Here is a 25,349-nt window from a genome sequence, read left to right as displayed (position 1 = left end):
TTTTAAAAAAAAAAAAAGAAAACACCAAAAACCTTTAATCAAAATTACTCTTTAATGGGCCCACTTGGACATCATTAGGACAAAGTTGGCAAAGTGTGACCATTCTCTTAAAAACTTGAAGTGCCAATCAGAAAATGCTATTGCCCACACAAAAGCAGACTGTAGTTTGGACTGTGAAATTCCCTGGAGCAGTTCCAGGTTTAAGACTGACTTCTCTGTCCACCTAAACTCCTCCTGTTGTTCTGGCTGGACACAACCTTTGCCTACATTCATATTCTGCAGATTTTTAACAGCTGCTCCTCACCTCAGGAGTGCCAGGACTCATCTGGAATATTTAATTTGCCAAGTCAGTAAAGAATTTTTGACCAAAACTCCTGCCCTTCCCAACATCTGATTCTGTACAGAAACTGCTTCTCTTGATCTCCCTTCCTTGATGGACTTACTGATAGACCTGACATACACAAATTCTCAAAAAATCAAAAAATGGAAGAATTGAGTAAAGATTGTTTATTTCAGATTAAAAGGATAGCCCAGAGTTAGCAAAGGAAAAGGAAGTCTATATAATCAGACATATTATTCTTCACATCCTGAAAAACTACTCAACTAAAAGAAACTGCTAATTTAACAAGTAATGGACATTACTATCATAGCACTCTCTAGTGTTTTAGCAGTCTATAGGGTACAATGACTTCACCAGCTTTCTGATGAATTCTACAGGTCTGTGGTGATTTGCTGAAAGAACAGACAACAGGTAGTGCCCAGCTATCAGAGAGGAAATAAACACCAGGACCTGAGAAATCAGCAGCATTTTAGGGCCTGTAGAGATTCAGGCACACTAGAATTTAATAGTTTCCTCCTCTTTTCTAAAAATCTAATGAACAATGTTTCTTAATAGAAACAAGACCTTTTTTATTGGTAGTTCTCCAAGCTTCAACAGTGGTGCTACTTCCTCCTCTACCTCACCTCCTTACAAAGACCCCTGAAAATCATAAGCAAAACTCAGAGCAAGCTCTCTTCTACAGGCTGTTCTACGCTGTTGTTCCAACTGTAAAATACCTCCCAGGACAGAAAATTCTCACACACACAAACATTGATTTTTATCTCCCACTGGTTGCATTGGCAATTTTTCCAGCCTAGCAAAATCAATATGATTCAAGCCCCAGAAATCACAAAGATGAAGACTCATTTACGATGCTGCATTCCCCCACTCCCCCCAGGCCACATCATGATCATCACTACAGAGGCATTTCATGGGCTTTAGGCATACTAGATTTACCCCACAGCAGCTAATTATAATAAGATCAGTCACATGTAAAAATTAGAAACTATGCAATTTCCTGATTAACACTTTTTACTATCATGCAATACATATAACACTTTTGCAAAATGAAGATCACCTATGAAAATTATTACATCCATGATTCTACACATACCAGTTTCCTGGAAAGCATATTAAAACAATAAATGCCAAAAAAAAAAAAAAAAGGGTAACTTGAAATCCACCCATGATTTCACAGACTCATGAACTATTGGCCAAACAGCATTAAAAAACATGCCTGTAGGCAAGCTTGTGACAGCAGGTCAGGGAAGGGGGAGGTGCCACAGCACAGATAGGCCATTTGTAGTAAAAATGAAGTAGGTTGAAAATACAGAAAAATGAATATTTCCAACAAACAATCATTTATTAAAAACAAAACTTAGACATGTAACAAAATTTGCAATCTGCTCTTAACTAAGGCCTGTATTTTTACTGATATGACTTTTTTAAAAAAAATATGTTTCAGTGAGTGCAACTGGCTACTATTTATTTTTTAAAAAATCCAAGAAGTATTTAATAGTTAATTTAATCACTGCAATTTAACAGTAGATGAGTAGGCAAATTTCACATATTGTGCTGACATAGCATTCTTTTGATCTCTTTTGAGATCAGAACCATTATTGCTATAAGATTAACTTCTAGTCTTTGGAATTACCAAGATACAAAATGTTTTCTATACTCAACTTCTCTAGTAAATTAAAGTAAATAAACATATGCCAACAACTGAGTGCCTGTCTTACAGAACATAAATGTTTTATTTTGTCATTGTTTATGTACCACACTACAAATAGTTTCACTAAATTGCAAGTCTTGAATGGCATTTTGAAAATAGTTCCTCAACTGGTTGTCTTAAACAGTTGTTTGTTTTGAAGTAAAGCCTTTGTCTGAACCAAGCAAACCCTTGGCCAGAAAAAAAATACCCAGAATGTTGTTAGGGGTACAAAGGGGGAAAAAGTGTTAATAAACAAAATAATAGTAATTTTACCCCAAAACCACACATTAAAACAAACCAATACACAGTTTTCCTCTTAATGCTTCAAGGAAACTTTGAGAGGAAATTTTAAGATAGTCTATTTTATTAAGACATTACATTCTTCTTTTCAGACCTATATTAAAGGCCTGCTGGTATTAAAAATTGGATTTTTATGTAAATATCCAATTAAGATTCATTGGCGTTATGAGCAAGACAGACCACAATTATTTCCTTGACCAATCTCATCTTTGTAAAATAGGAGAATGCATCAATTAACATACATTTTCTATTTCAGTGTTTTCTTTCTTTCAGGACAGCAACTATTCAGACTTCGTAATATTCTTCCAAAGGCCTATATATATCAATTTAATAAATTTGGCCTCCTAAAATAATCTCCTGCTTCTGAAAACACATTATTTTATCATTTAAAACCAAAGTGGAAAATCAGTTTTCAAACTTTTTTAGTGAGTGCTTAATAACTCAATAAACAATATTCATTAGATTAAAGGTGTTAATTCTACAAAAGGCCATGCTATATCCTTCTGGGCTCCTCATGTTCTGCTTTCTACACAGTACTTGACAACCATGGAAAAAGCTACAGTTTTACAGCACAGCAGCAGACAAATTGCAGTGGTTTTAATAATACTCTATAGTCACACAGACAAGCAAACTTACTATTCTTCATTGTGTTTGCTCAAAAAATAAAATCTATCCCAGACATCTGAATCATCAAAAGGCTGTCATAAGCAGAAGCTGAGTCCAATGCTGTTAGAAGCCATGATTTTAGCTCACAGAAAAATTCAATCTTTTCAGTTAATGTAGGTAAGAGAGTGTCTAAGCTCTGCTCTTAGCTAGGGTCTGTATGCTCTTCTATTCCTGAAATATATAAAGTACATGAAAAAGCTACCTCATTAATGCTAACTGGGATCTGAATCTTTCATGCAATGCTGCACGCATTCATATGGCAACACAGCAACTAAGAGTGATGCATCTTGTTGGGGTGACTCTGGTTTTTTGGGGTTTTTTTAAATAAATAAATGTAATAGGCAATCATATCCCACCCTCAGAGTAGTTTTCAAGTAGCATATTCCCATGAATCTCATTTTACTCTGTTTCAAGCAGGGACTCCATCCATTAAGATTAGTATTATCAGTCACTTGTAGACAGAAATAATTCTTGAGGATAATTCGTAGAGAAAAATCATTTGTTGTGCTAGAAAGTAAAATTATGCAAAACCTTTTAAAACTACAAAGTAGTTTGTTTGTGCACATAAAAGTTTGGATATTTCAACAAATGAGTATCCTTTCCCTCAGATCCCAGACAAGGTTCTGGAAAGATGGCCTAGATGTGGTGGTAGATGAACACTAGAAGTTTCAATTCAAACTGGCAATAGCAGTAAAGGGATTGTAATAACTGGGGTCCAGAGGATGGACCTCACCTTTCCCCCTGCACCAGGCTAACAGCACAGCTGATGCCCTTCATCATCCTACTTCAGAGGAGCGCTATAAAGAGCAAGCAGTTCCCAGCTGCAGCCTGCTTTTAACTTGCAAAGCTACATAAAAACCTACAGCTTATGTAAGGTCTCCTGCCTTAAGTTTCACCAAATCAAGAAAAGGAAAGGAAAATAAAATCATATACTGGCAAACAGTACAGGTACCTTGTATTTTCATTATTTAGTTGTTATTAGATGGGAAGGTTTGCTGCTCCCCCAGCCTCCAGCTCCCTTCATACTCACTATGAAGTGCAGACAATCACTCACAGAAAGGCCAGTTCTGAACCAGAGGAAATCAAATAAGCCAGGCATACATTTACCTGACTCCAAGCCTCTCTTGAAATAAACAGATTATTTTTTCATAATCCTTCAGAACCACTACCAAAGCAAACACAACAGGTTACTGAACCCAGCTAAACTATCATGAGCTGTTGCCTATTTATCCCAAAGGGGGCAGAGGTTCTATGAAAACTAACCTCAACCTGGTAACACTGAAACTATTTCCAGCCCTGGACAGCATTTAACATCAGCCTAATCTGACAATTTACCCTATAACAATTCTGCAGCAAATTCTGCCTGATGTAACAATCTAACCATTATGAAAACTACAAATGCTGCTTTCAAAATACACATGCACAACACATACTTCACATTTTCTTACAGCTTCTCATAGCACTTAGGCTTCTTCGTGGACCATTAACCACCTCCAATAATCACATCCATGTTTTCCAACAGAAGTAGCTTAATAAGAACAGCATCCACCAACTCCTGAGCTCAAGAATCACTGACTCCCACAAAAGAAACCTAGAGAACAGTATGCCACCAGAAACAAACGCATGCAACAGACTTGTTCTAGAGTGCATTACTTTTGCAAATGGGTTTTGCTTTTTTGTTTCAGAACCCATCCATTTCCGTCTTCACTTGCACACACCTTTTAGGGAGTGGAAAATGCTTTTGCAATGGGGTATTGTCTAGCAGTTGCTTCACAGTTTAAGGTACTCCACAGCAGCAATAGAAAACAAACTGTTTGATGCTGAATGCATAAAGGATGAAATCTTTGCCAGAGTTCAAGCACTTGAGTCTATCAGGTTTTCCTTGAAAAAGATCTGCAAACCAGCACACACAATAAGGAAAGTGTTTTTTTAACCTGCTATTAATCAGACAGCATAAATCCTAGGCTTTGATTTCAAAGCTGTTGAGATACATTTTGACTGCCGTTTCACTATGATATGCTTCTCCATTCAACTGCAGATTCAAGAGATTGAAAAAAAAAATTCTGACACTTCCAAAAAAATGTGGTATAAAAGCCAAGTCTTTTGAAAGTGAGAGAGTGCACATGTGCAAGGAGAGTGGAATTAAGAATCTCTCTGAAACTCATCTGAAAATCTCATCCAAACAAGTAACCTTTTTGAAGTTCTTAGGTGATTATTATCTAAAGATCCAACTGTCATGTTCAGGCTCATGTTATTGCCATTGAATAATAGAAGCAGAGGAGCTCAGAAAATAATACCAATAATTAAAAAAGAAGTCTTTTACATGCTAATACTCCTCAAATGAATGACAACACTAACAACCTATTCTGGTACATGACAGGCTGTACAAGGCAAACACACACATTCATCCTCATAGGAAGGCAGTGGGCTTTTCCTTCTTACTTCAATTTTTCCATCTAGAAATTAGTGTGAAGTCAGAATGTGTCTGCATCCTGTTTGTGTAATACACTTGCAAGTCACCTAATTATTTTTCAGAGAGGTTTTATTCAAAGCATTCCTGGATCACGACACACTTACTAAAGTAACAACCATTGGACAAATAAGTAAACAGATAGCAACTAATCATGTCTGTTCACTCTGCATTCAAAAACAAAACATAAAAATAATTAAAACTTTACTAATCCAAGTAGAAATAATCCCAGCATATTCCCTATGGAAAAACTGAGCAGGCAAAATCTTGCCAATTATTAGAGCAAGCAACAGTATGCAGAAGAAGAAAGTACGCTTAGATCTGTATGTTCTCCCTGCAGTTTATTCCAATATTGTGTTCTGTGTTTGTCAACATGATTTTAACAAATAACTGCCTCATTCCCACTAAAAACCTATAAACCACCCAGAAAAGTTACATCTGAATGCCAGTGAGTGGAATAGCATCCTGGCTGACACACTGTTGTCTGTACAATTGTGCAAATAAAGACTACCTACAGACTGTCACTACATGGTGCTGGGTTTTTACATCCCCCTAACTCTTCACAAGTACATTTACTAGGTAGGGTGGTAATTTTTCTTTTTTCTTTTTTTCCCCTCTCTTTTTCAATGGAAACAAAATGGGAGAGAAAGAAAAGGGGAAAGAAAATGAGAAACTCCAAAGTGTTGAGTGCAACAATCAAGGGATTCACCAAGTATGCATTAATAAGCCACATGAATAGCACCAAATTACTTATTACTAATGTATTCTGAGTATATATCAGTAAAAAATGGAGTCTTCTGGATATCTCACCACAAGGCAATGATTTTTGCCAAAAGATAATGAATCACTTTTACACTCTCTAAAATGCAATGAGTTCAAAATGGGAGAAACATTTGTTCCATTTGTCCTTTTCAGTAGTTTACGTGCAAGCAAATTTCAGAAGGTGGAGAGTAAGAATCCCTTCCCTACTTTCTCCCCATACTTTCTGTATCAGCATGCTGGCTCTTTCCCAGCTGTTAATAGCTCAATTTCCACACATTAAAACAAATACAAAAACTTTCCAAAAGCCCCTCAAATATTTGAGGGTTGACTGCTGCCTTCACAGTCAGAAAATGACAATTTTTCAAGAGTTGTCATTCATGAAAAAAACTATATCCCTTCCCAACTCAAAAGCTCAACCTCCTCAACCCATATATAATTGTTTTCAGCAGGATGTTTATCCTGTCATTTTGTGAAACATTGATAGCATGATCAAATAAATCTCCATCTTCTATTTATTTTTATATTAGGAAAACATAAATTTCATGAGTTGGAAAATGGTGAAGAGAATTGCATTCAAAGAGCTATTTTAACTCTAATATTGTTTCTGGGTAAAACACAAAACCAAGAGCATAGTTTCCACACTTCTTGTCAACCTTGCATCACATTCTTCTTCAGAGAGGACACATCCCTTGACCAGTGCTTTCCAGTTCTTAGGTTATGTATATGCTGTCAGTAGCTGTCAAGCTCTGACTGCACATTCCTCCCAGTAATCTTTACACCTGCTAATTTCTGATCATATAGTTTTGCTATCACCTGTACTTTGATATTCACATTACACAAGGATTTTAATTTAAAACCTCTTCACACTTGGAGAAACAGATGCCTTGAAATATCTGGATTTTTGGGGGAAAAAAATGTTAGAAGAACTGGGAACCTATGGGACAAGGGCAAGGAGAAAGTAAAATAAATTAACCTCCAACAGCTGAGTCAGACAAAGGAAGGGTCCCTCCAGTGCTCCCAGCCACACTGTGGGGCCCACAGTTTTGGTTCCAGACCACTGCAGGTGGCATTAAGAAGAGCATTTCCAGCAGGTCGAGGGAGGTGATCCTGCCCCTCTATTCAGGCCTGGTGAGGCCACATCAGCTCTCCAGCTGTGTCCAGTTCTCAGCTCCTCAGTACAAGAGAGACACAGAGCCCCTGAAGCATGTAGAACAGAGGGCTACAAAGATCATTAAGGGACCAGAGCATTTCTCTTATGGGGAAAGGCTGAGAATGCTGGGCCTGTTCAGCCTCCAGAGGAGACAACTGAGACAGGAAGTGTCTGGAAGTCTCTACAGGGAAGGTGTCAAGAGAGTGGATCCAGGCTTGGCTTGGTGGTGCCAAGCAATAGGACAAGAGGCAATGGGCAGAAACTGATGCCCAGGAAGCTCCAGCTGGACGTAAGAAAGAACTTTTTTACTGTGCAGGTGACCAAGTACTAGAACAGGCTGCCCAGAGAGGGTGAGGAATCTCCTTCCTCAAAGACATTCAGGAACCATCTGGACACAATCCTGTGCAATGGGCTCTGTGACGATCCTGCTGGAGCAGGGAGCTTGGACCAGAAGTCCCACTGTGGTTCCTTCCAGTCTGACCCATTCAGTGAGTTCGTGACCAGCTTCATTAGAAGTTCCATAGTTCCAGAGAGGACATGAACAGCACTTGAATAATTTAATTTTTTTTTTCCTCACAAAGGCCCCTAATACCTGAGCTTAATCTGATTTACAGTTCCAAAAGAGGCATCTAATTTTTTTATAATTAAAAAAAGAGAAAAATTGACTCAGTTTATAAAAAATAGTCTTAAGAACTTTTCATAAACATCTCCCTTTTATTAGAAATCATTCTCTACTACCTTAAGGGAAAAACTCTAATCTTTTATGGTTTTTCAATTTAACTGATGATACTAAAAAGACAATAAAGTGAAGAAGATACTGTCCAAAGCAGCACAACACATTTGAAAGCAATGCCCTAATCACTTAATTGGTCTGTTACACTTTATCAGAATGAGACCATTTTAAGCACACTCATCAATAACTATTTTAAAGCTGTCCTACCTTGCAGTAGAACATGCATATGTGTATGTAAGTACATAAAAATAAAGTCTACTTTGCACGGATCAACATACTACTTTGTGTCTCTTTCTGCTTTTGAAAGTTTTCCACTAGCATCATATTTGGCAAGGGCTTCTTCTTAACTTGACATACAAATTCTTAAACACTCTTCTCAGGCCACTTACTTCTACTTTGGAAATGGGCTTTATATTTATTGCTGGGCCAACAATGCCTTTGCGAGCACAATTACTGAGCAGTTAATGTGAAATAAACTATTGTTTTGCTGTGCTGCTGTGGTCTTAACCCTGGCAGTATTCACTAATTTTCATGGTTTCATTACCGGAGATCCTGGGCTAGTTACAGATTAGCAGTGGTTTAAGCTGTTAGCTCACAACTGGAGGTTAAATTGGAGACACTTATTTTTATCAGAAGCAGATTACCACCCTAGTTTAGTCAGGGGTAAACCAAACAAACCAAGCACATAAACAAATAGATTCCCATGGGATAAAAGCAAGTGTGAGCTTACTTACACAAACTTCTGCGTTTACCACCGGGTAGGAGCACACACAGGAACAGTTGTCATGGTATAGGGAAGTGTAGCTAATTCACAGCTATTATTAATTACCCAGCACAAACTCCCTTGGCTGCCCACACACTCTGGGCAATACTACACTGGATTTCTCCACCCCACCAGACAGTGAGTGCCCATGGTGCTGGTGTTGTTCCAGGTTTGGATTCCCAAATCCTTGGTTCTACTCACAACAGGAATTGAGTTCAGAGCAGCCCTGCAGCACTTTCTGGCAGCCCTACCTGAAGCCCCACAGATGATCTGTTTATGGAGAGAGGAAGGGATTTCCTCCTCACAAATTGAAGGGAAACACATTTTCAAGCCTCGAGAGCTCTCACTTAACTAACAGCCTTGTCATTGAGGAGGAGGGCAGAGTGCAAACACAGCTATTAAGCAGCTTCAATGTTAATAAAATTAAATAGTTTTAAATAGAACATCTGGCATCAGCTGTTTCCATAAGCTGTTTTTATTTAAGTTTCTACCACAAAATACTGGACTTCTCAGCTATTTTCACATGTAAAACTGAATGCCAAATTTGGCTATCTTTAAAAAAATTTGTCCTAGGAAAAACTGTAAGAATTATTCACACACTTTTTGGTTTGGCACTTTATTTGGGATGTAAGAGCCTGGAAGAGAGCTAAGCATAACAGTATTTTTGCAATACATTTTGCAGTGGAAATTATTTTTTAATAAAAGCACTCTTACTGCATTCATTTGCCAGCAGTAATCACTAAATTCAAAAATAGCAAATCTTCAAGTGCTTCCACAGGTACCTTGGTACAGATGTAGATTCTTCCCTTTAGAAATGAGTAAATTCTGTGGCAAGGGGGGAGAGAAAGAGACACAGCTGCTGCAGTATTGACAAACAAATCTGTAAAATCATGGGTCAAGCTCTTAAAAAAAACCTCAGCATTTAAACACTGTCACCAAAAAAAAAAAAACACCCACAAAAAAACCCTCATAGGGCAATAGAAGACCACAGAACACTTCAGGACTTGGTATTTGCAATGCCATCTTACACCCCAAAAGCCGACATGAGTTTTTGACACTACTCTCAGGCGCATGGGTTAAGAGCACTGTGCCCCTTCACATTTTGTAAGTGTTAATTCCAAGAGGCAGCTCTGACCTGCTCTGACCAAGTCTACCAATCTCAGGCTCCTGCCCACTTCAGATCAAAATCACACAGAGGGTAAAGAGCTCATGAAGCCTCCTTGTCCAAGCCATGGGAGCCAGTGCTCTTTGTCAGTTGGAAGGAGTGAGGTACAATTTCCAAGACGGAGGCATTTGGAGAAGAGCAGAACTCTGCTTCCCTTTGAAGGACATGCTCAGCACATCCATGAAAGTTAACACTATTCAGTATTGTGATGGGATTTTTTGTAGGCTACTTGCCTGAAGGTTCTCAGTCAAGACTGGGATGAAGCTGTGACGTGCACAGACTGCACCCCCATCTGCATCCCCAGATTTCTACTACACACACTAAATTGTGATCGCTCTAATCTCTAATCTCTGTGCTTACTGTTACACTCCAGACCCCTCCTAGACAGCACACACCAAAACAGGGCACCACAGGTGCTTTTCAAAAGCACATATAGACCTTGCATTTTGTGTATTTTGGTGTGAGCAAAGTGGCTTGCAATTTCTGACCTCAACATATGCAGAAGAGATTTACTTCTATAGCATCAAGCCAGCTTGAAAACTATGTAAGAAAACAAGCCTTGGCCTGCCGTAAAATTTATTCAAGTTTGCTATTATTTTAAAGATGCTTATTTTCTAAATTCATTTTATATACACAAATCAGAATTCATTTTTTTAACTACAAAAGCAGTAGCATTTTACTATTTGTAGCAACCTTAATTTGTCAATCATTTCTTCACAAGATACTGTGTCAAGAAGATCCACTGAAAAGAAATACTTATCTCAACTGGTGAATAATTTTCATACTGCAACTTTCAACTTTTAATTGTATCCATCCTGCTTTCAGAGCACATCCCTCAAAGTCACATGTCTCATTTGTCAGGCCTACAAAATACATACACATGTGTAATTATTTCGATTACACGCTCTGGAAGCAGGAATGCTCAGAGATGCCTTGCCAATTGTTCTGTGCAGGGAAACCATATGGGACCAGTAATTTTATTTCATTTTGCTGTCAATGATTATTGCAAGAGAACTATGAAAATTAATTACTACAGTTCCACCTAAAGATTATTTTCAATATTTTATCTAATTATTTTTTACATAAACAACAAAATTATATCAGAAATAAGAAGCTAAAAAGCTGCATGAAGTTTTGAAAATATAGGCAGTAACAGTTAATGCCCTCAATCTTTTTGAGGTAATTAAGAAAGCATAAATTTGCTCGCCCATAAAAATTTATTTCTTTAGGAATGTGAAATTTTAATCTGTATCACCATTTATTCTACAACAGTATAGTTTTAGCTATACATCCACTTCAAAATGTGGTTCAACATCTCAATCTGATACATTTTAGACTGGCATACTGCTACCCTGTAGAAATTCTTACATCTTCCAAAAATTAACATGACCTCTCAGCCCAGGTTTTTTAGTTCGATGTTTCTAGGGAGCTGATTTTGTTGTGGTTTTTGGGGGTTTTTTTTGTTATTTTGGGGTTTTTTATGCTTTTCTGGGTTTTTTTTTTTGTGACTATCAATTGCATTTTTCAGATTCAGCATTTCATCAGACCTAATAGCGAAATATCACAGAAATCAAAATATTTTCTTCACAACATCGAAATATATTATTCTATAGAAATGGATATTATTATAAATAAAATTAAAATATACATATTCTTCTATAGAAATAAAGATATATTCTTCACAACTTGGATAAATAATGTCAATAAGCAGTCACAGTCTCCTGTTTGTAGCAACACAATGACAATTTTTCCCTGGTACCTCCATTATTTTTCTTGTTGTTGGCACTGCAAAACATAGAAATGACATCAAGACAAAACACAGAGAGAAAGCTACCAGAAGTTGAGAACATTTTTCACCCATGAACAAACACAAATACATCCTGTTTAAACTGATATAAAATCAGCACAGAATCTGCTAGATTTCAGTATTGGTTCAAGAAATAAGCCATACCATTTTTGTAAGAGAAAAACTAAATTAATTTTCAAATGCATCCCAAACTTCCTTATGTAAACAAGTGACAATAAGTTTTCATTTTCACAATTGTGTTATTTGCAAAATCTAAAGGGGAAAAAAAACAGTACATAAACAGGAAAAGAATGTTAGAGATCCTTGCCAGACTCCATTGCCTCCAACAGATTCTGAATCAAGCCCGGAATGAACAGCACCATCAAGAGGGAAAAGGTCATGCAGCTAAAATGGCTTGAGAAAGAGTGTCTAGAAGGAATGCAAAAACCTTAGCAGTGAAGCCATTTATCAGATGTATTTTAAAAGAATCCCTACTGAACAGAAGTCTTGACAACATATTCCCTGAAGTCATTGCTCATAGCATACTGCCTGAAGAAACTCATGTTCTGCATTCTGAGGACTGTGTTACCTTGTGGGCTATCATGAGGGCCTGCTAAGACATATCCGCAAAGAGAGCTTGAGCAATTATATGGTAATTTAAACACATCAGTTTCTTGATGATTCCTGCTTTCTCTGTAAAACATCAAGGAAGGCAAGGAAAGGAGTTTTACCTGTCACCAACACCTTTAAGCAGCCAGCCTGCCTAAACAGCCTCCATTGTGTACCACTCTACACAATTACACAGTCACAAAGTAACCTGTGTAGTAAGCAAGAAAAAAAGCCAAACAGCTAAGCAAGCCAACAAGCAAGTGAGCCATGAACACAATCCAGACTTGAAAAGTAAGGTTGTTTTCCTACATGCTCCTACTGACCCTTTTGCTGGTTGCAACACCTTCTGCAGGGCCAGATGTTTGTCCTGGCTCTTCCAAAACGAGCCCCCATATAAAAACAATCTGATTCTCCTGAATATTACAGTTGTTCTCAAGGGTGCAAATGGCAGCAGGTAAAGTTGTGAAGATTGGAAAGCAGTCCAATCCCCATCCATGTTTTAGTTAGTTCTCCGGTGTACCAAGGCAGGTGTGTTGGCTTTTCTCCTTCACTAGATAGAAGATTCGATTCTGCTGGAGTGGACAGCAACTACCTGTTGCCTCTTTTCACTATATCCAGTAACAGAACAGCATTCATTTCTAATTGCATGAGTGCATATGTTTCTTATACAGGTTATTTACAGATACACATTATAAACCTCCAGCTACGGCCACCATTCTCTTCTTTCCTTTTGAAGAAAAATCCTTCATATTTTCCACTATGCTCATCCAATCCCTCCTAGAGAAAACAAATACCTACAGCCTCTCAAACCAATCAAAATTTTTGACACTTTACTTTCTGCTTGTTTTGTTGTATTTACTAGTCTCATTTCAATAGTGTTTAAAAAGAAAACTTTCATCACTTTTCCTGGATTTAACAGGTACATTTGGTAAAAAGATGCTGAAAACAGATTTTCAGCATCAGATTACAGGACACTCTGATCACTTTGAGTAGGAGTTGCCACAGCTAAGATTCTAAAATTTTAAAAATGCCATGAATATCCAGCTACTAAAGCCTTCACTCAGAGTTCAGCAAGCTTCAGTGACCCTGATAAGCACAGCAGCTTTGGCATGGCAGAAAGACAGGTCCTGAGGTAGCCTAATCTCAGAAAATTAAAAGCTTTGAAGATTAAGAGCAGGACCTTGAAATGACCCAGACAGAAAAAGAGAGAGACTAAATGGTTTCTGCAGCCAGTCCCTCCCAGACAGCAGGCTGTTGTTAAGCTCCCATGGTCTGCAGCCAGAAGCTCCAGCTCAGGAGCACTCCAGCTCAGTGTTTTGGTCTCAGAACTGCAAGGCCCAAAAATGGAGTTTAATTTGCTAGAAATACATTAAGAAGACATTACTGACTGCATTTGATAACCTGTCTAGAATACTCTGTTTTTCCAAATAACATCACATAAGCTGCATTTACTGTCAAGTAACAATGTTAAGTTCCACAGAGAAGCTTATCCCGCATACTTCAAAATCTCTGGTGGTTCTTGTTTGTCTTTTCTTCTCTCACAAAACATGGACAAAGTGAAACACAGAAATCCATCTGAATCCTCACCAGTACAAAACTTCAAAAGCAGCAGTTCCATGATTTTTGTTTTGTTGGATTGGGTTTTTTTTCCCAGAATAGCCAGCACAGAGAAAATTATAATTGTGTTTCAGGAACAATTCATATAATTGATTTTACATGCCCAAAAGAAGCATAAAAATAAAACAAGGTGGGCAGTAGCATGCCATTTCAAGAGCAAAATCTGGTGGCAAAAGCACCAAATGATCGCACTTGCCAGATGGCTTGGCAGTGCCAAATTGCAACTGTGGGGTGTTTGAAGTGTATTGAAGTTAAAATTACCAGAATTAATCACAGAGACACCAATGGAAAGGAAAAAAAATGTGAAAAATTCAAATCGTATTGCTCCCATTAAAAAAAAATAAAAAAAAAAATCCTTCGTATTAGTTGCTTTCAACTCATTATAAAGTTAGCTGGAAATATGAACTTGCTGCTCTTTGCAGTAATTTTAATCACCTATGCACAAAACTGAAGACTATATCACCTTCTACACTCAATGCTCCTATTGCATAGGAAAGGAGGCTCAGTTCAGCTTGTATTTCCTACTCTGTCCATTGATGAACTCTCTTCTAATTGGCTTCTAACAGAACAGTTTTTATCTTGTAATGGTTATAAAATATGCCCCAAACTGGTATGTGTTAATAAGACATACACAAATGCAAACACGTGAATATCTGGAAATTATTATTTAAAATTCTTCTCCACATAAAATAATCTTCAGAGGCACAGTTCAAATTTTTAAGGCATATTCATGAAAAGCAAGACAGCTATTAGAAGTGGAGAAGGAGTATAAGCAAAAGGGCTCCATCTCCTACTGTAAAGAAACATTGACCAACTCAAAATTTGGTTAAACACACATACAAAATAATCACAACTATCCAGTCCAATATAGTCACCAGAAAGACAAAAATAGATCTACATTTTCTGTTCATTTTACATCTTAAGACAATCACCTGAAAGGTTCACAAAAAGAAAATTCTTCAAAAAAGCAAATCTCCTATGTGCATTTACACAAACACACACTGATGATAACTTTTGCTTTCACTTTCAGTTCTGAAAGAGATGATTATGGAAAACTGTGTCACAGCAATCCATGTGTGCCAGTAAAAACTAAAGAAGAAAATCAAGAAAGGAGAATATTCAAAAAACAACATGCACACCCATCCCTTGGACTGACTTATATCAATTCCAGGAGATAAAAAAGAAACCAATATAAGCCTTTTTTCAAAAATATAAATGGAGGACTTAACTATCAAGGCAAAAGAAATTGAGTTTATAACTTCAGGAACACCACCCCAGAATAATCGTCTACATGACTATCACGTGAAACATCTGAGTTCTCCCAACAAACCATCCTCATCTATTAAGTTTCAAAGAACTATAAATTATTATTACACTAATCAAGATATTTGTATTCATAGATTTCTCTTCAGGATGTCATTTTTTAGAGAAGCTGTAAGAGTGAACATAGAGAGACAAGTCAAAACTCTTAATCATACAAAGGGACAAACATACAGGCATACGAGGGAAAGATCTTTTCTGTTCCTATGCTGACAAACATATGAAGTTAACCACATGATTATTTATAAAAATTTAGTAAACCTTTACTTACCCAGCATCCTCCTGGAAGCCTTCTAATTCATCTCTTTGCTCTGCTAATGTGGATTCTAGATCCAGATAGGTACCATTATGAGACAATTGCAGGGTGCAGTCATCAAGCTGTAGAACAAAATTCAGACCATTAGATTACAACAGTCTTTGTCTCTAACATACCTCTAACATTGCCTTCCCATTTTCCAGATCTCCAGACAAGATCTCCCTAAAACAAATAATATGTTGGGAGCAGGTAAGAAAAATGTTTTGGCAGTTTATGTGATCCAAAACCCATGTTCCCTAGACCATGCTTGTTCACAACAATATCAATACAACTAACAAATACAATGAAATTTATTAGAACATACAGAAGAAGATAAGAGGGCTTTAGCACAGTGCCTTTAAAATGTAATACAAAAAGAGAAGTTAATTCCAATGTGTATCAAGGATATAAATTACTGTTCTCTGTTCTTACAGTTGTAAGTAGATTTTCTGAGCCTTTGGATGAAGATAGATGGAAGAAAGAGCTGTTTTGTGAGCTACTGAATAGCCCCTATGAGGACAGATATAGGCAAGGGACAGTGCAAAATGTGGCAGCCAAGAGTTGGGGTCCTGAAGTGAGGGTGAGTACAGTCAACTAAGTCATAGATTTTTCTGGCATTCTGCTTTTAGGGACAGGCACCAACGAACCTCAGAGGGTACAGGAACAACATTCCTAGGCACTGGGTGGCGGGAGGACTGGAAACCTTTGCCAGCTTCCTACACAGGTACTGAGGTAATCGAGGACCAGACCTGAAAGCAAAAATCTGCCCACAGTGATGCTTAAGAGGCAGGGAGGGAGGCAGGGTGGGAGGCAGGGAGGGAGGCAGGGAGGGAGGCAGGGAGAACTTAATGTCTTAATTTCTTTTCTTTTCTCATCTTCAAGTTTTCCATTAATTGTTCCAGCTGTTGTTAAGAGCCAGATTTGACCCAAGTTAGAAAATAAATTTTCTGAGGCTTTATTTGCAGGGTGCTCATCACAATAGAAGATCTAGGACGAACCCTTCCAAAACTCTGGCTAACTCATTGACCAGGAATACAAAATAATTACTGATTGAGAGAGAAAACTAATGAAGCTGAGAGAAAAGCTAGAAAGGAACATGAGCTCCTCTCTCACCATGACATAACTCAGTGTCAAATAACAAATAATGAGGAAAAAAGCCTTCCCAGGGCAGGAGAACAACATTTACCAAGGTGCAAGTGAATATACAGGGTTGTCCTGCCTTGTCACTAGGGTGGTATGTGACCATCCGCTCAGAGAATTCAGCCCAGAAGCATAAAAATGGACATCATTGAGTCCAGTTGAACATGCTGCTGGGACCTTCATGTGCAGCACTGCACTGGGGCTCCTTTTGTAACTGCTTCCAAGCTCACAAATATCGTAAACTCCAGGTGTATTGCACTACTAGATACAAAATCCAGCCTGACAGCCAAACACAACAGAACCATTAAGGTTGGAGAAGGCCTCTATGATCATCGAGTCTCACTGCTAACCCAGCATCACCATGTTAAACACCAAAGCATGCTCCTCTATGCCACATGTACATGTCTTTTGAACACTGCAGGGATGGCAATTCCACTACCTGGAGAGCCTGTTCCAACATCTGGCCAGTTTTTCAGTGAAGAAATTTTTTGCTAATACCCAATCTAAACCTCTGCAGGTGCAACTTGAGGCCATCTCCTCTTGTCACAGAATCATAGAATGGTTTGGGTTGTGAGGGACCTTAAACATCACCTACTTCCAACCCCCTATGTCATAGTTTTCCTGCTGCACAGTGGGTTCCAGTTCCTTCTGTTTGTTGCCCATGCTGCATGCATACGAGCAGATGCACTTCATTTGGGTGATCAATCCCATTGCCTTTTCAGGGGAAGAAGCTCCAAGTCCTGCATGAGCATTCCCAGGTGCTTCTGCAGTTTCTACCACATTAATAACCCTTGCTGCTGCATAGATCTCCATCCCCTACCACTAAAAAGACAGCAAACCAAAGGACCTCATTAGCACACTGTCAGAGTGGCATGCTGCCTCCAGGTCTGTCTTAAGTGATTGTGATTTTATCTCCTCATTCCTTCAAACCTTGTTTAAAGCGCTCTCACTGAATGAGACCGGCTAACTCCTGCACAAAGACCCTTTCGCCCTCTGAGACACATGTACCCTGTCTCCTGCCAGCAGGCCTAGTGTCATGATCAAAGAAGCCAAAATGGAGATGTTTCGTTCCTCTGCATTTAGCAAAAACAAATTGACAGATTCTTTGCACGCCTCTGTGTACCAAAAGGCAACCATGGCAATGGTGGTGTAACCATACATCCTTGCTTCAAAGACCACCTTGAAAAGAGTCAAATATTTAACACTGTACTTCATGACAATCTTCTGCCACAGGTGGCAGCCAATGACTCTCTGAAGGGGTAAGCAGGGGTCTGAAACAGCCAGTGACTCAAAGAAAGGAAATTACCACCCTTTATCACTTTTGTGGACTTTTCTTTCTGTTCTTTGTAATACTTAGAAAGAAAATAAATTAAAATCTATCCTTGATGAATTACCTCTTTTAATTTCCCATCCAAGTTTTGATTCTCAGTACCTGTTCAGGAAAAGCATTATAACCAGCCACTCATGCGGCAGTCAATACCTAAACTTGGTCACTCTGTTTCCTGACACTCATTTATATACAAGAAAGGAAGACAAATAGTGTATTCTGGATTAGCTGTGTTGGAAATACTGTCAAAAAGCTCATTTACAATTAGTGATAGAGTGAGACTTCCGCAATTTGAAAAAAAAGTTTAACCTCTGGAGAAAGGGTATAGAGAGGAGGTCAAGTTGTATTTCAAATTTGTTCCATTTTTTTTTTGCTTTTCTTTTTCTTTTTTATTTTTCCCTGGTGAAGGAGTAACCCATTAAATAAGGTGACAAGATTTTACTCTGATTCCTAGGGATTAAAGAAAGCAAAGAATCTGCAAATGCAACCCTCTGATATTAAAAATACAACAGTATTGCTATGCTGTCTCTTTCAAGTAACAAAGCATATTATTAACCTATGCTAATTCAAAATACACTCTTCAGAGAAAAAAGACTAAATACTACTCTGGGAAACTTTTTTCCAAGTAGTTCAGGGTGTGTAATGAAATGCTAATTTATTCAAAGTAATGCCAAAAGGCAAACTACTAATTAAATAAATGTTGTGCTGTCTCTATGGAGATTAGGACATTTGCCCACAATTTCCATTTATACTGCATAATTAGAGAAAAGAAGTTGTGCTTTACTAATATCTTGTGACTTCAGTGTACAAAAAGCACTATGGGAACAGGAAGTCCTTCATGGACATAGTACATTGTACCTATGTTCATCTCATTTTCATAGTTTCAGCTGAACATGGTATTCATTTGAGCTTTAAGGCGGTGTACATTGCATGCTCTATTTGTTAAGAGGAGTTATGGGAATGGGAGAAATGGCAATATCTTTTATTTCCATTGCTTACTGCTGAGTCTTGCCAAAAAGTTTGGGCTTTTTTATTCTCTTTCATGTGTACACACAAAGATGGAAGTGATCAAAACAACACTTTAAAAGTTAAGGGAAATATTAAGGCAATAAACTCTTGAAATCTTCCTTACATGGGATCACTTTGCTACTCTGCCTCCAGCTTCACTTGTACACAAATATTACTGGCAGAATACAAAAAGACAAGCTACTTAATGAATTATTTTTAATTAGTAAATGGCCTGCATTTTTCAACACAAAGGATGGTTGTTGTTCTCTCATTAGTGCTTATTAGTAACAATTCAGGATGTTGGTCTCTCCCCTCTGCTCAACATTAATCCCATGTTTATCTGCTATACATCACTTCTGTCTCTGGAGACTGTCACAAATAGTCCCATCTTGTTCATTCATTACATGCTTCTCCCACTGATCATAATTCAGATTTAAATCCTTATTAAAAAACACCTTCTCTTAAGAAAACCAAAAGGCAGAATTCATACAAACAATCTTTTGAAGAATAGTTAACTGAGCTGTTTTACATCATCATGAATAAGACTTCAGCTTTTTAGAAATTATTTTATTTAACCTTCTCCTTCATAATTTTCTTTAACTATTCAGCATTCCTTATTAGTCCTAAAAATCTGATCTGTATTTTGTTGTTATTAAATTGCATAATTCATTTATACTACTGCCAAAAGGTGAGATTCTCCAAGACCTTTTCAAAATCTTTCAAAACTGTTCTAAAAATCTCTAATCCATCACTTCAAATAGTTTATCATTTTTCGCATCACACTTTACTGTATTGCCAAGAAGACACAAAAGGTTAATACAAGTTATTTAAATGTAACTCATCCTGTATGCTTTTCCATACTTTCCAGAAATAAGCACCACCAAACGGGACAAAAGTAATGCTACTTCTCTGAGTCAAACACAGGGTTATTCCACCATCAATCTTCTGCAAGATTTCGAGATTTTTGATTTTAGTATAAGCATTAAATGGTATCATAAAGCTATAAAAAAAACTTACGTGTTCATTTAAATTACATTTTCATCTTTTCAAATGAACAGTTTCTTTGGAAAACATCCATGGTATATTTTTGAATCCCTATGGAAATTTTTAAAATCTCTTGTCTCTACAAAGAGTGAGACTACCTACAAGTAATCTCATTCACAAAAGTGAAGAAGCAAAAACACATAACAGTCAGCAAAGTAAGAGCTTTAGTCAGAATCACCAGCTGTGGATAGTCACACCTGTCCACTGGATTTACAGTGGGGAAGCAAAGAAATTAGAACTGCCATTATGGAGGTCTTCCTCATTAAAAATGTAACTTCTTCAGTTTCATACTGAAATGGTAAGATCTGTACTCTGTCATGACAAGATCATTATCAAGAAGTAGTAGTTGCTTAGGTGCTGATTCATTGATGTACAGCTGTCTTTCTGGACAAGAGGAGAATCTGGAAACGGCTTCTTAAGCGGCACTGACCTCACTAGCTAGTCACTGATTTCCATAACTGACCAGAAACAGAAACAGTGAGACAACCAAAAGCTTGTGTACAACAGCCTGAAATGCAAGCAGAGCTACTAAATTAAACCACTCTTTCTGTAATAAAAATTGTAGAAGGAGAACAGAGAGATGTTTAAACTTCTTCAGATTGTAGCTGATGTCCACACTGTGGTAACTGATCCACACCACCCACGAAATACAGTAGCTACGCTGCAACCAAAACCAGCACAAATGGAAAACCATGAAAGCACCATGCACACAAACCTAAACACCACCATCCAAACGGTTCCATATATTTGTATACGGATATAAATTATGCATGCATTTTAGATATTTTTTGCTGCAGTTTTAAAAACAGTTAACAATTGCCTAAATTTGACAGACACATCCAAAACAGTTGAAGAGGAAGTACATAAAAAGAACATAAGATTATAAATAATATTTAGATTGTTCTGTATTTATACCTACACTGGTTAAAGTTTTACTTAGAGAAATTGAGCACAATTCGTTATGCAAAAGCAAACAAACATTTGATTAAAAAGTTTAAATATGACAATATTTAAAAGCAGAGCTTCCTACTCCATCTTTTGCTATTTCCCCCATTACAGAGTGAAACTGTGCTACACAAAAGGTTAGGGGTATTCTAGCAGCAATTATTACCAGGAACAAGCATAACAAGGTTGGAGCTGCCAAGTTTGATCCTGGCCATGATTCGAGGGTCACCCCCACCTCACAAGCACATGGAGAGCCCTCAGCAGCAACACACCCATTTGCAAAGTGAACACATAGAGGTTGGAGAAAGCTAAGCAACCCACTCATGAAAGTGTTCCTTATAGGCTACCAGTAATCAAGAACAAAGGGCAGAAGCTCAGTTTGTCATCTTCTGTCTCAGGCAATCATATCTGGCTGGTAGTGGTTAGTCCCGCATCCTGTAGGGCCAAAATAGTTCATATTACAAGACTATCCAGCTTAAGAATACTCAAAATAGATCAATAGTAGTACACCAGTGATGATTTTTTTTTTCCCCTCATTTTAAGCACTGACCTGCAGAAAGAGGTAACACCCATTTTTCTTCATAAGGAAGTCCTTATTGCTGTGTAACAGGAAAGCTCATATTTTTTTTTAATTTCACAGTTGAAGTATATTGCCAAAAGGAGCAAACAACAGCAGAAGAAAAAGGAAGAGCAGAAAGAAAAGGTATTGATCAGCCAGTTAGCTGGTGCTGATAAAGTGACTGCTGCCACTTTCAGAAACTAGTTGAATTAACAGAAATAAAAGGCAATAAATAAAAAAAAAAATGTTCATTCAATCATTGTTTTCATCTACTGCCTTTAGCTTCTTACAGTCCAAGAGAAATACCAAGAAACCAAGCACAAGGGGTGTGAGGAGAGAAGAACAGAGCAATTCCTATGTCCACACACAGACTGAGGACTGCTGCGTGTTCCTCCTCACGCACCCTTTCAAGGTTCCATGCACACACCAGTCTCCTCACTCAAGAAGCCCACTGGGCACATAATTTAATGCAAAGTCAATACATATTTTACTGTGCCAAAAGAAACTCCCACAAATCTGTTTTCTCTTCCTCCAGAAAGCTTTGATGCACCAGTGTACATCCAAAGTAGACATTCCTTGGGCTTGATGGCTCTGTCCCATGGCAGCAGTAGTTTGGCAGAAGTTAAGGTGGGAAAATGGCAGATGTACCCTCCTATCTGTTCAAGAAGGCACAGCAGACCCAAAAGCCATTCTCCTCTACCCTGTTTATTCAAGGACCATAGAGTTATATTTTTTCAGCAAACAATCATGAGAAATGTTCTTATCTCACATCCAACTCCCTGCCCTGAGAATCCATTCATAAGAACATATTTTGACCAAATCTCTCTAAACGGTGTGACCAGTAGATTGAGTGAGGTGATTCTCCACCTGTGCCTGAGACCCCAGCTGGGGTACTGCATCCAGTTCTGGGGTACTCAGCCTAAGAAAGACGTGGACCTATCAGAGGGTTCCCGAGGAAGGCCAGAAGATGGTCAGAGGGAGGCAGCACCTCTCCTGTGAGGATAGGCTGAGACAGTTGGAGTTGTCCAGCCTGAAGAAGGCTTCAGGGAGACCTCATTGAGGCCTCCCAGCACTCAAAGAGTGCTTATAAATAAAAGGGAGAGAAGCTTTTTTTATGACTAGATAGTAAAAGGACAAGAGGTAACAGTTTTAAAAATGAGGAAAGATTTAAACTAAATTTTAGAAAGAAATTCTTTACTCAGAATAGTAAAGCACTCTAACAAGTTTCCCAGAGAAGCTGTATATGTGTCATCAATCAAAATATTCAAGGCCAGGTTGGATGGCCTTAAGCAACCTAATCTAGGCATTGCTGCCTATGGCAAGAGGTTGTATCTAAATGATCTTTAAGATCCCTTCTAACCCAAACAAATCTATGATAAATGCAAATAAAGTGTTACCAAGTTGGCAGCCAGTATGTGTCAAGATATAGCCAAGTATCCTTTTTATATTACCTTCCATTTAAATAAAAATAGGCATCTTTCAAAAATGCAGTTCAAACAATGATCAAAGATTCCATTCATAGGACCTACAGCATGAGATGAGAAGAAGATATTCTTATTTACTGGTGTTAGTATAAATCACCAAAACCACTCAACTTTGCAGTCACTCACTGGAACAACAGCCAGCTCTCACCAGATTTCCAGTAATTTGAGCTAGACCCACTGGACAGATTACTTTGTTCATTTGGTTGTTTTCAAAATTACAGAGAAAGGGAATGAGAGAGGAAGAAATTAGAGTAATCCAGTATCAAACTGCAGAAATAAAAATCCCTCTTGAATTCTAGCCTTTGGCACAGCCTTTAAAAATCCTTGTCTTACTCAAATGTCTTAGCTCATCTTTCATTTAAACATGATTGGGTTACAATTGTTCTTATTAGTGGTGGTGCGCTCCTTGTTCATTTACAGCATGTTCTGCAGAGTAGGGTTGATGAAAAGCAAAGTTTCTTTATGCTCAGTTTTCCCTTTCTAAATCCAAAGCCTTGTTTGGCTTCACACATCACGAGTCTGACACATTCACACACTTGAGCTATGCAGTTCTTAAACACTCTCCCTTCTGGTTCAGCTGTTTTCAACACAATGGGAATCCTGTTACCAGGGCCAACAAGTGTCAGTTTCCCCTTTACATTCCCATATCCTCCCTTTAATAAAACCAATTACTCCCCAGGAAAAAGCAAAAAAGCAGCTCTTCCTACTTACCAGCCCAAAAGCATTCCATATTTCTAAGCAAAGTAATACAAACTGATTGTCAGAAATGAGTATTTAATACTGCGCCATCCAAGGCCAAGCTCCACATGAGAATGGCCACGTTGTTTTCAGAATGCACCATATTTTAATGCTTTTCAAATTTTATGGCAGATCAGCAGACTCAGGTTTTCTGTACCTGCACACAGCCTTTGTGTCCTTTGGTGGCACTTTAAAAGGTAACCCAGTTGCTGTCACTGTTAGTTGTCACAAACTAATAGGAATGGTTTAGTTGCATCCCACAGATCACAGCAAATGTAACAATTGTTTATCTGGCTTCAGTTACAACCAACTCCTCTCTTGTCTCTCCCTTTTCATGTGAGTTGGTACTACCTGGTCTGTGTCACATCATCATCACTTTGGGCAATACGATGGAGAAAGAACACCCAAACCAGGACTGACGTGACACAAACAATCTTGCGTAAAACGCTTGACTTCCGTGAGATAAAAGGAAAGCAAATAATCTGTATATTGACTGCATGTTATTGCCCAAAATTAACAGTGGATGCTGTCATTTTCAAGTATGACAGCAATTCCACATACGATTACCATCTTGATCTAAGAGCCCTGTGTGCCAAGTAGCTCCACTGCAATTACTTGAAACAAACAACTCCTTCCCCCATACCTTTCTCCTTTTAAAGATAATCTTGTAACTAAAAGTATCTTCTAAAAAAAAAACCAACAAAAACCTTTCCTCTAAAATTCCAATTGAACCAATACATCTGTGAGGTCAGAGTTTTAAAAGTAAGGTCAGGTACAGGGGCTATGCAGAAGGTAATTTTTGGTGATGGCAACTGTGCCACATTCAGTCATCCATGCTCACAAGTCAGTAGGTTGCCAAACTCTAGTAAACTTGCTCTTCCACACTCATTTAGAGGTTGATGGAAAGACCACTAATAACTTCCTAGATCTTAAACTTTCTATTATAAGAAGTAATCCAGCATGTACAATACTATTCCCGAATTTTTCTGCCCTTTGGGAGTAGTTATTAATGCTAATGCACATGTGATTTATTTTTACCACAGCAATTACAATTATTATACAATATTATACAATACTTCATAAACTACTCTCACTTTGCAGAGCTTATGTGCAGTCACATTGACCAAGCCATGCCTCCCCACAAAGATAATCCAAAGGTTTACACAACTGGGTGTCAGGACACAGGAGCACAATCACTTTAAAAGGAACTGCTACTCTGATATGGAAATGGTGGTATTTTGAACATAGCCTGCACTCCTAGTCTGAAACAGCAGCTTTTATCTCTGGTCTGGTAGACGCCACAAAATACTCCTGGGGTAATACAGGGCATGAAGTGAAACATAAATGCCACATTAGATTCTCAGGAGCCACTGGAAAAATACACTGCCAATAAAAATATTCTGCTGAAATAACAAAGACATTGAAAACAAACACAGAA

General features: G+C 38.0%; 1 protein-coding gene across 5 annotated transcripts in view; it reads right to left on the bottom strand.

The window, feature by feature from the left end:
* Positions 1-25,349, bottom strand: part of FHOD3 (formin homology 2 domain containing 3) — a 377,669-nt gene that overhangs the window by 327,292 nt on the left and 25,028 nt on the right. For all 5 annotated transcript variants that reach the window (XM_058831361.1, XM_058831363.1, XM_058831362.1 and 2 more), the window contains exon 2: positions 15,643-15,749. In XM_058831361.1, coding sequence (XP_058687344.1) covers positions 15,643-15,749 — 107 coding nt within the window. The remainder of the gene's footprint in view (positions 1-15,642; positions 15,750-25,349) is intronic.

This window comes from Poecile atricapillus, chromosome 2, assembly GCF_030490865.1.
Source record: "Poecile atricapillus isolate bPoeAtr1 chromosome 2, bPoeAtr1.hap1, whole genome shotgun sequence".
In the NCBI taxonomy this organism is placed as follows: Eukaryota; Metazoa; Chordata; class Aves; order Passeriformes; family Paridae; genus Poecile; species Poecile atricapillus.
This window is presented reverse-complemented; position numbering and strand designations above follow the sequence as displayed.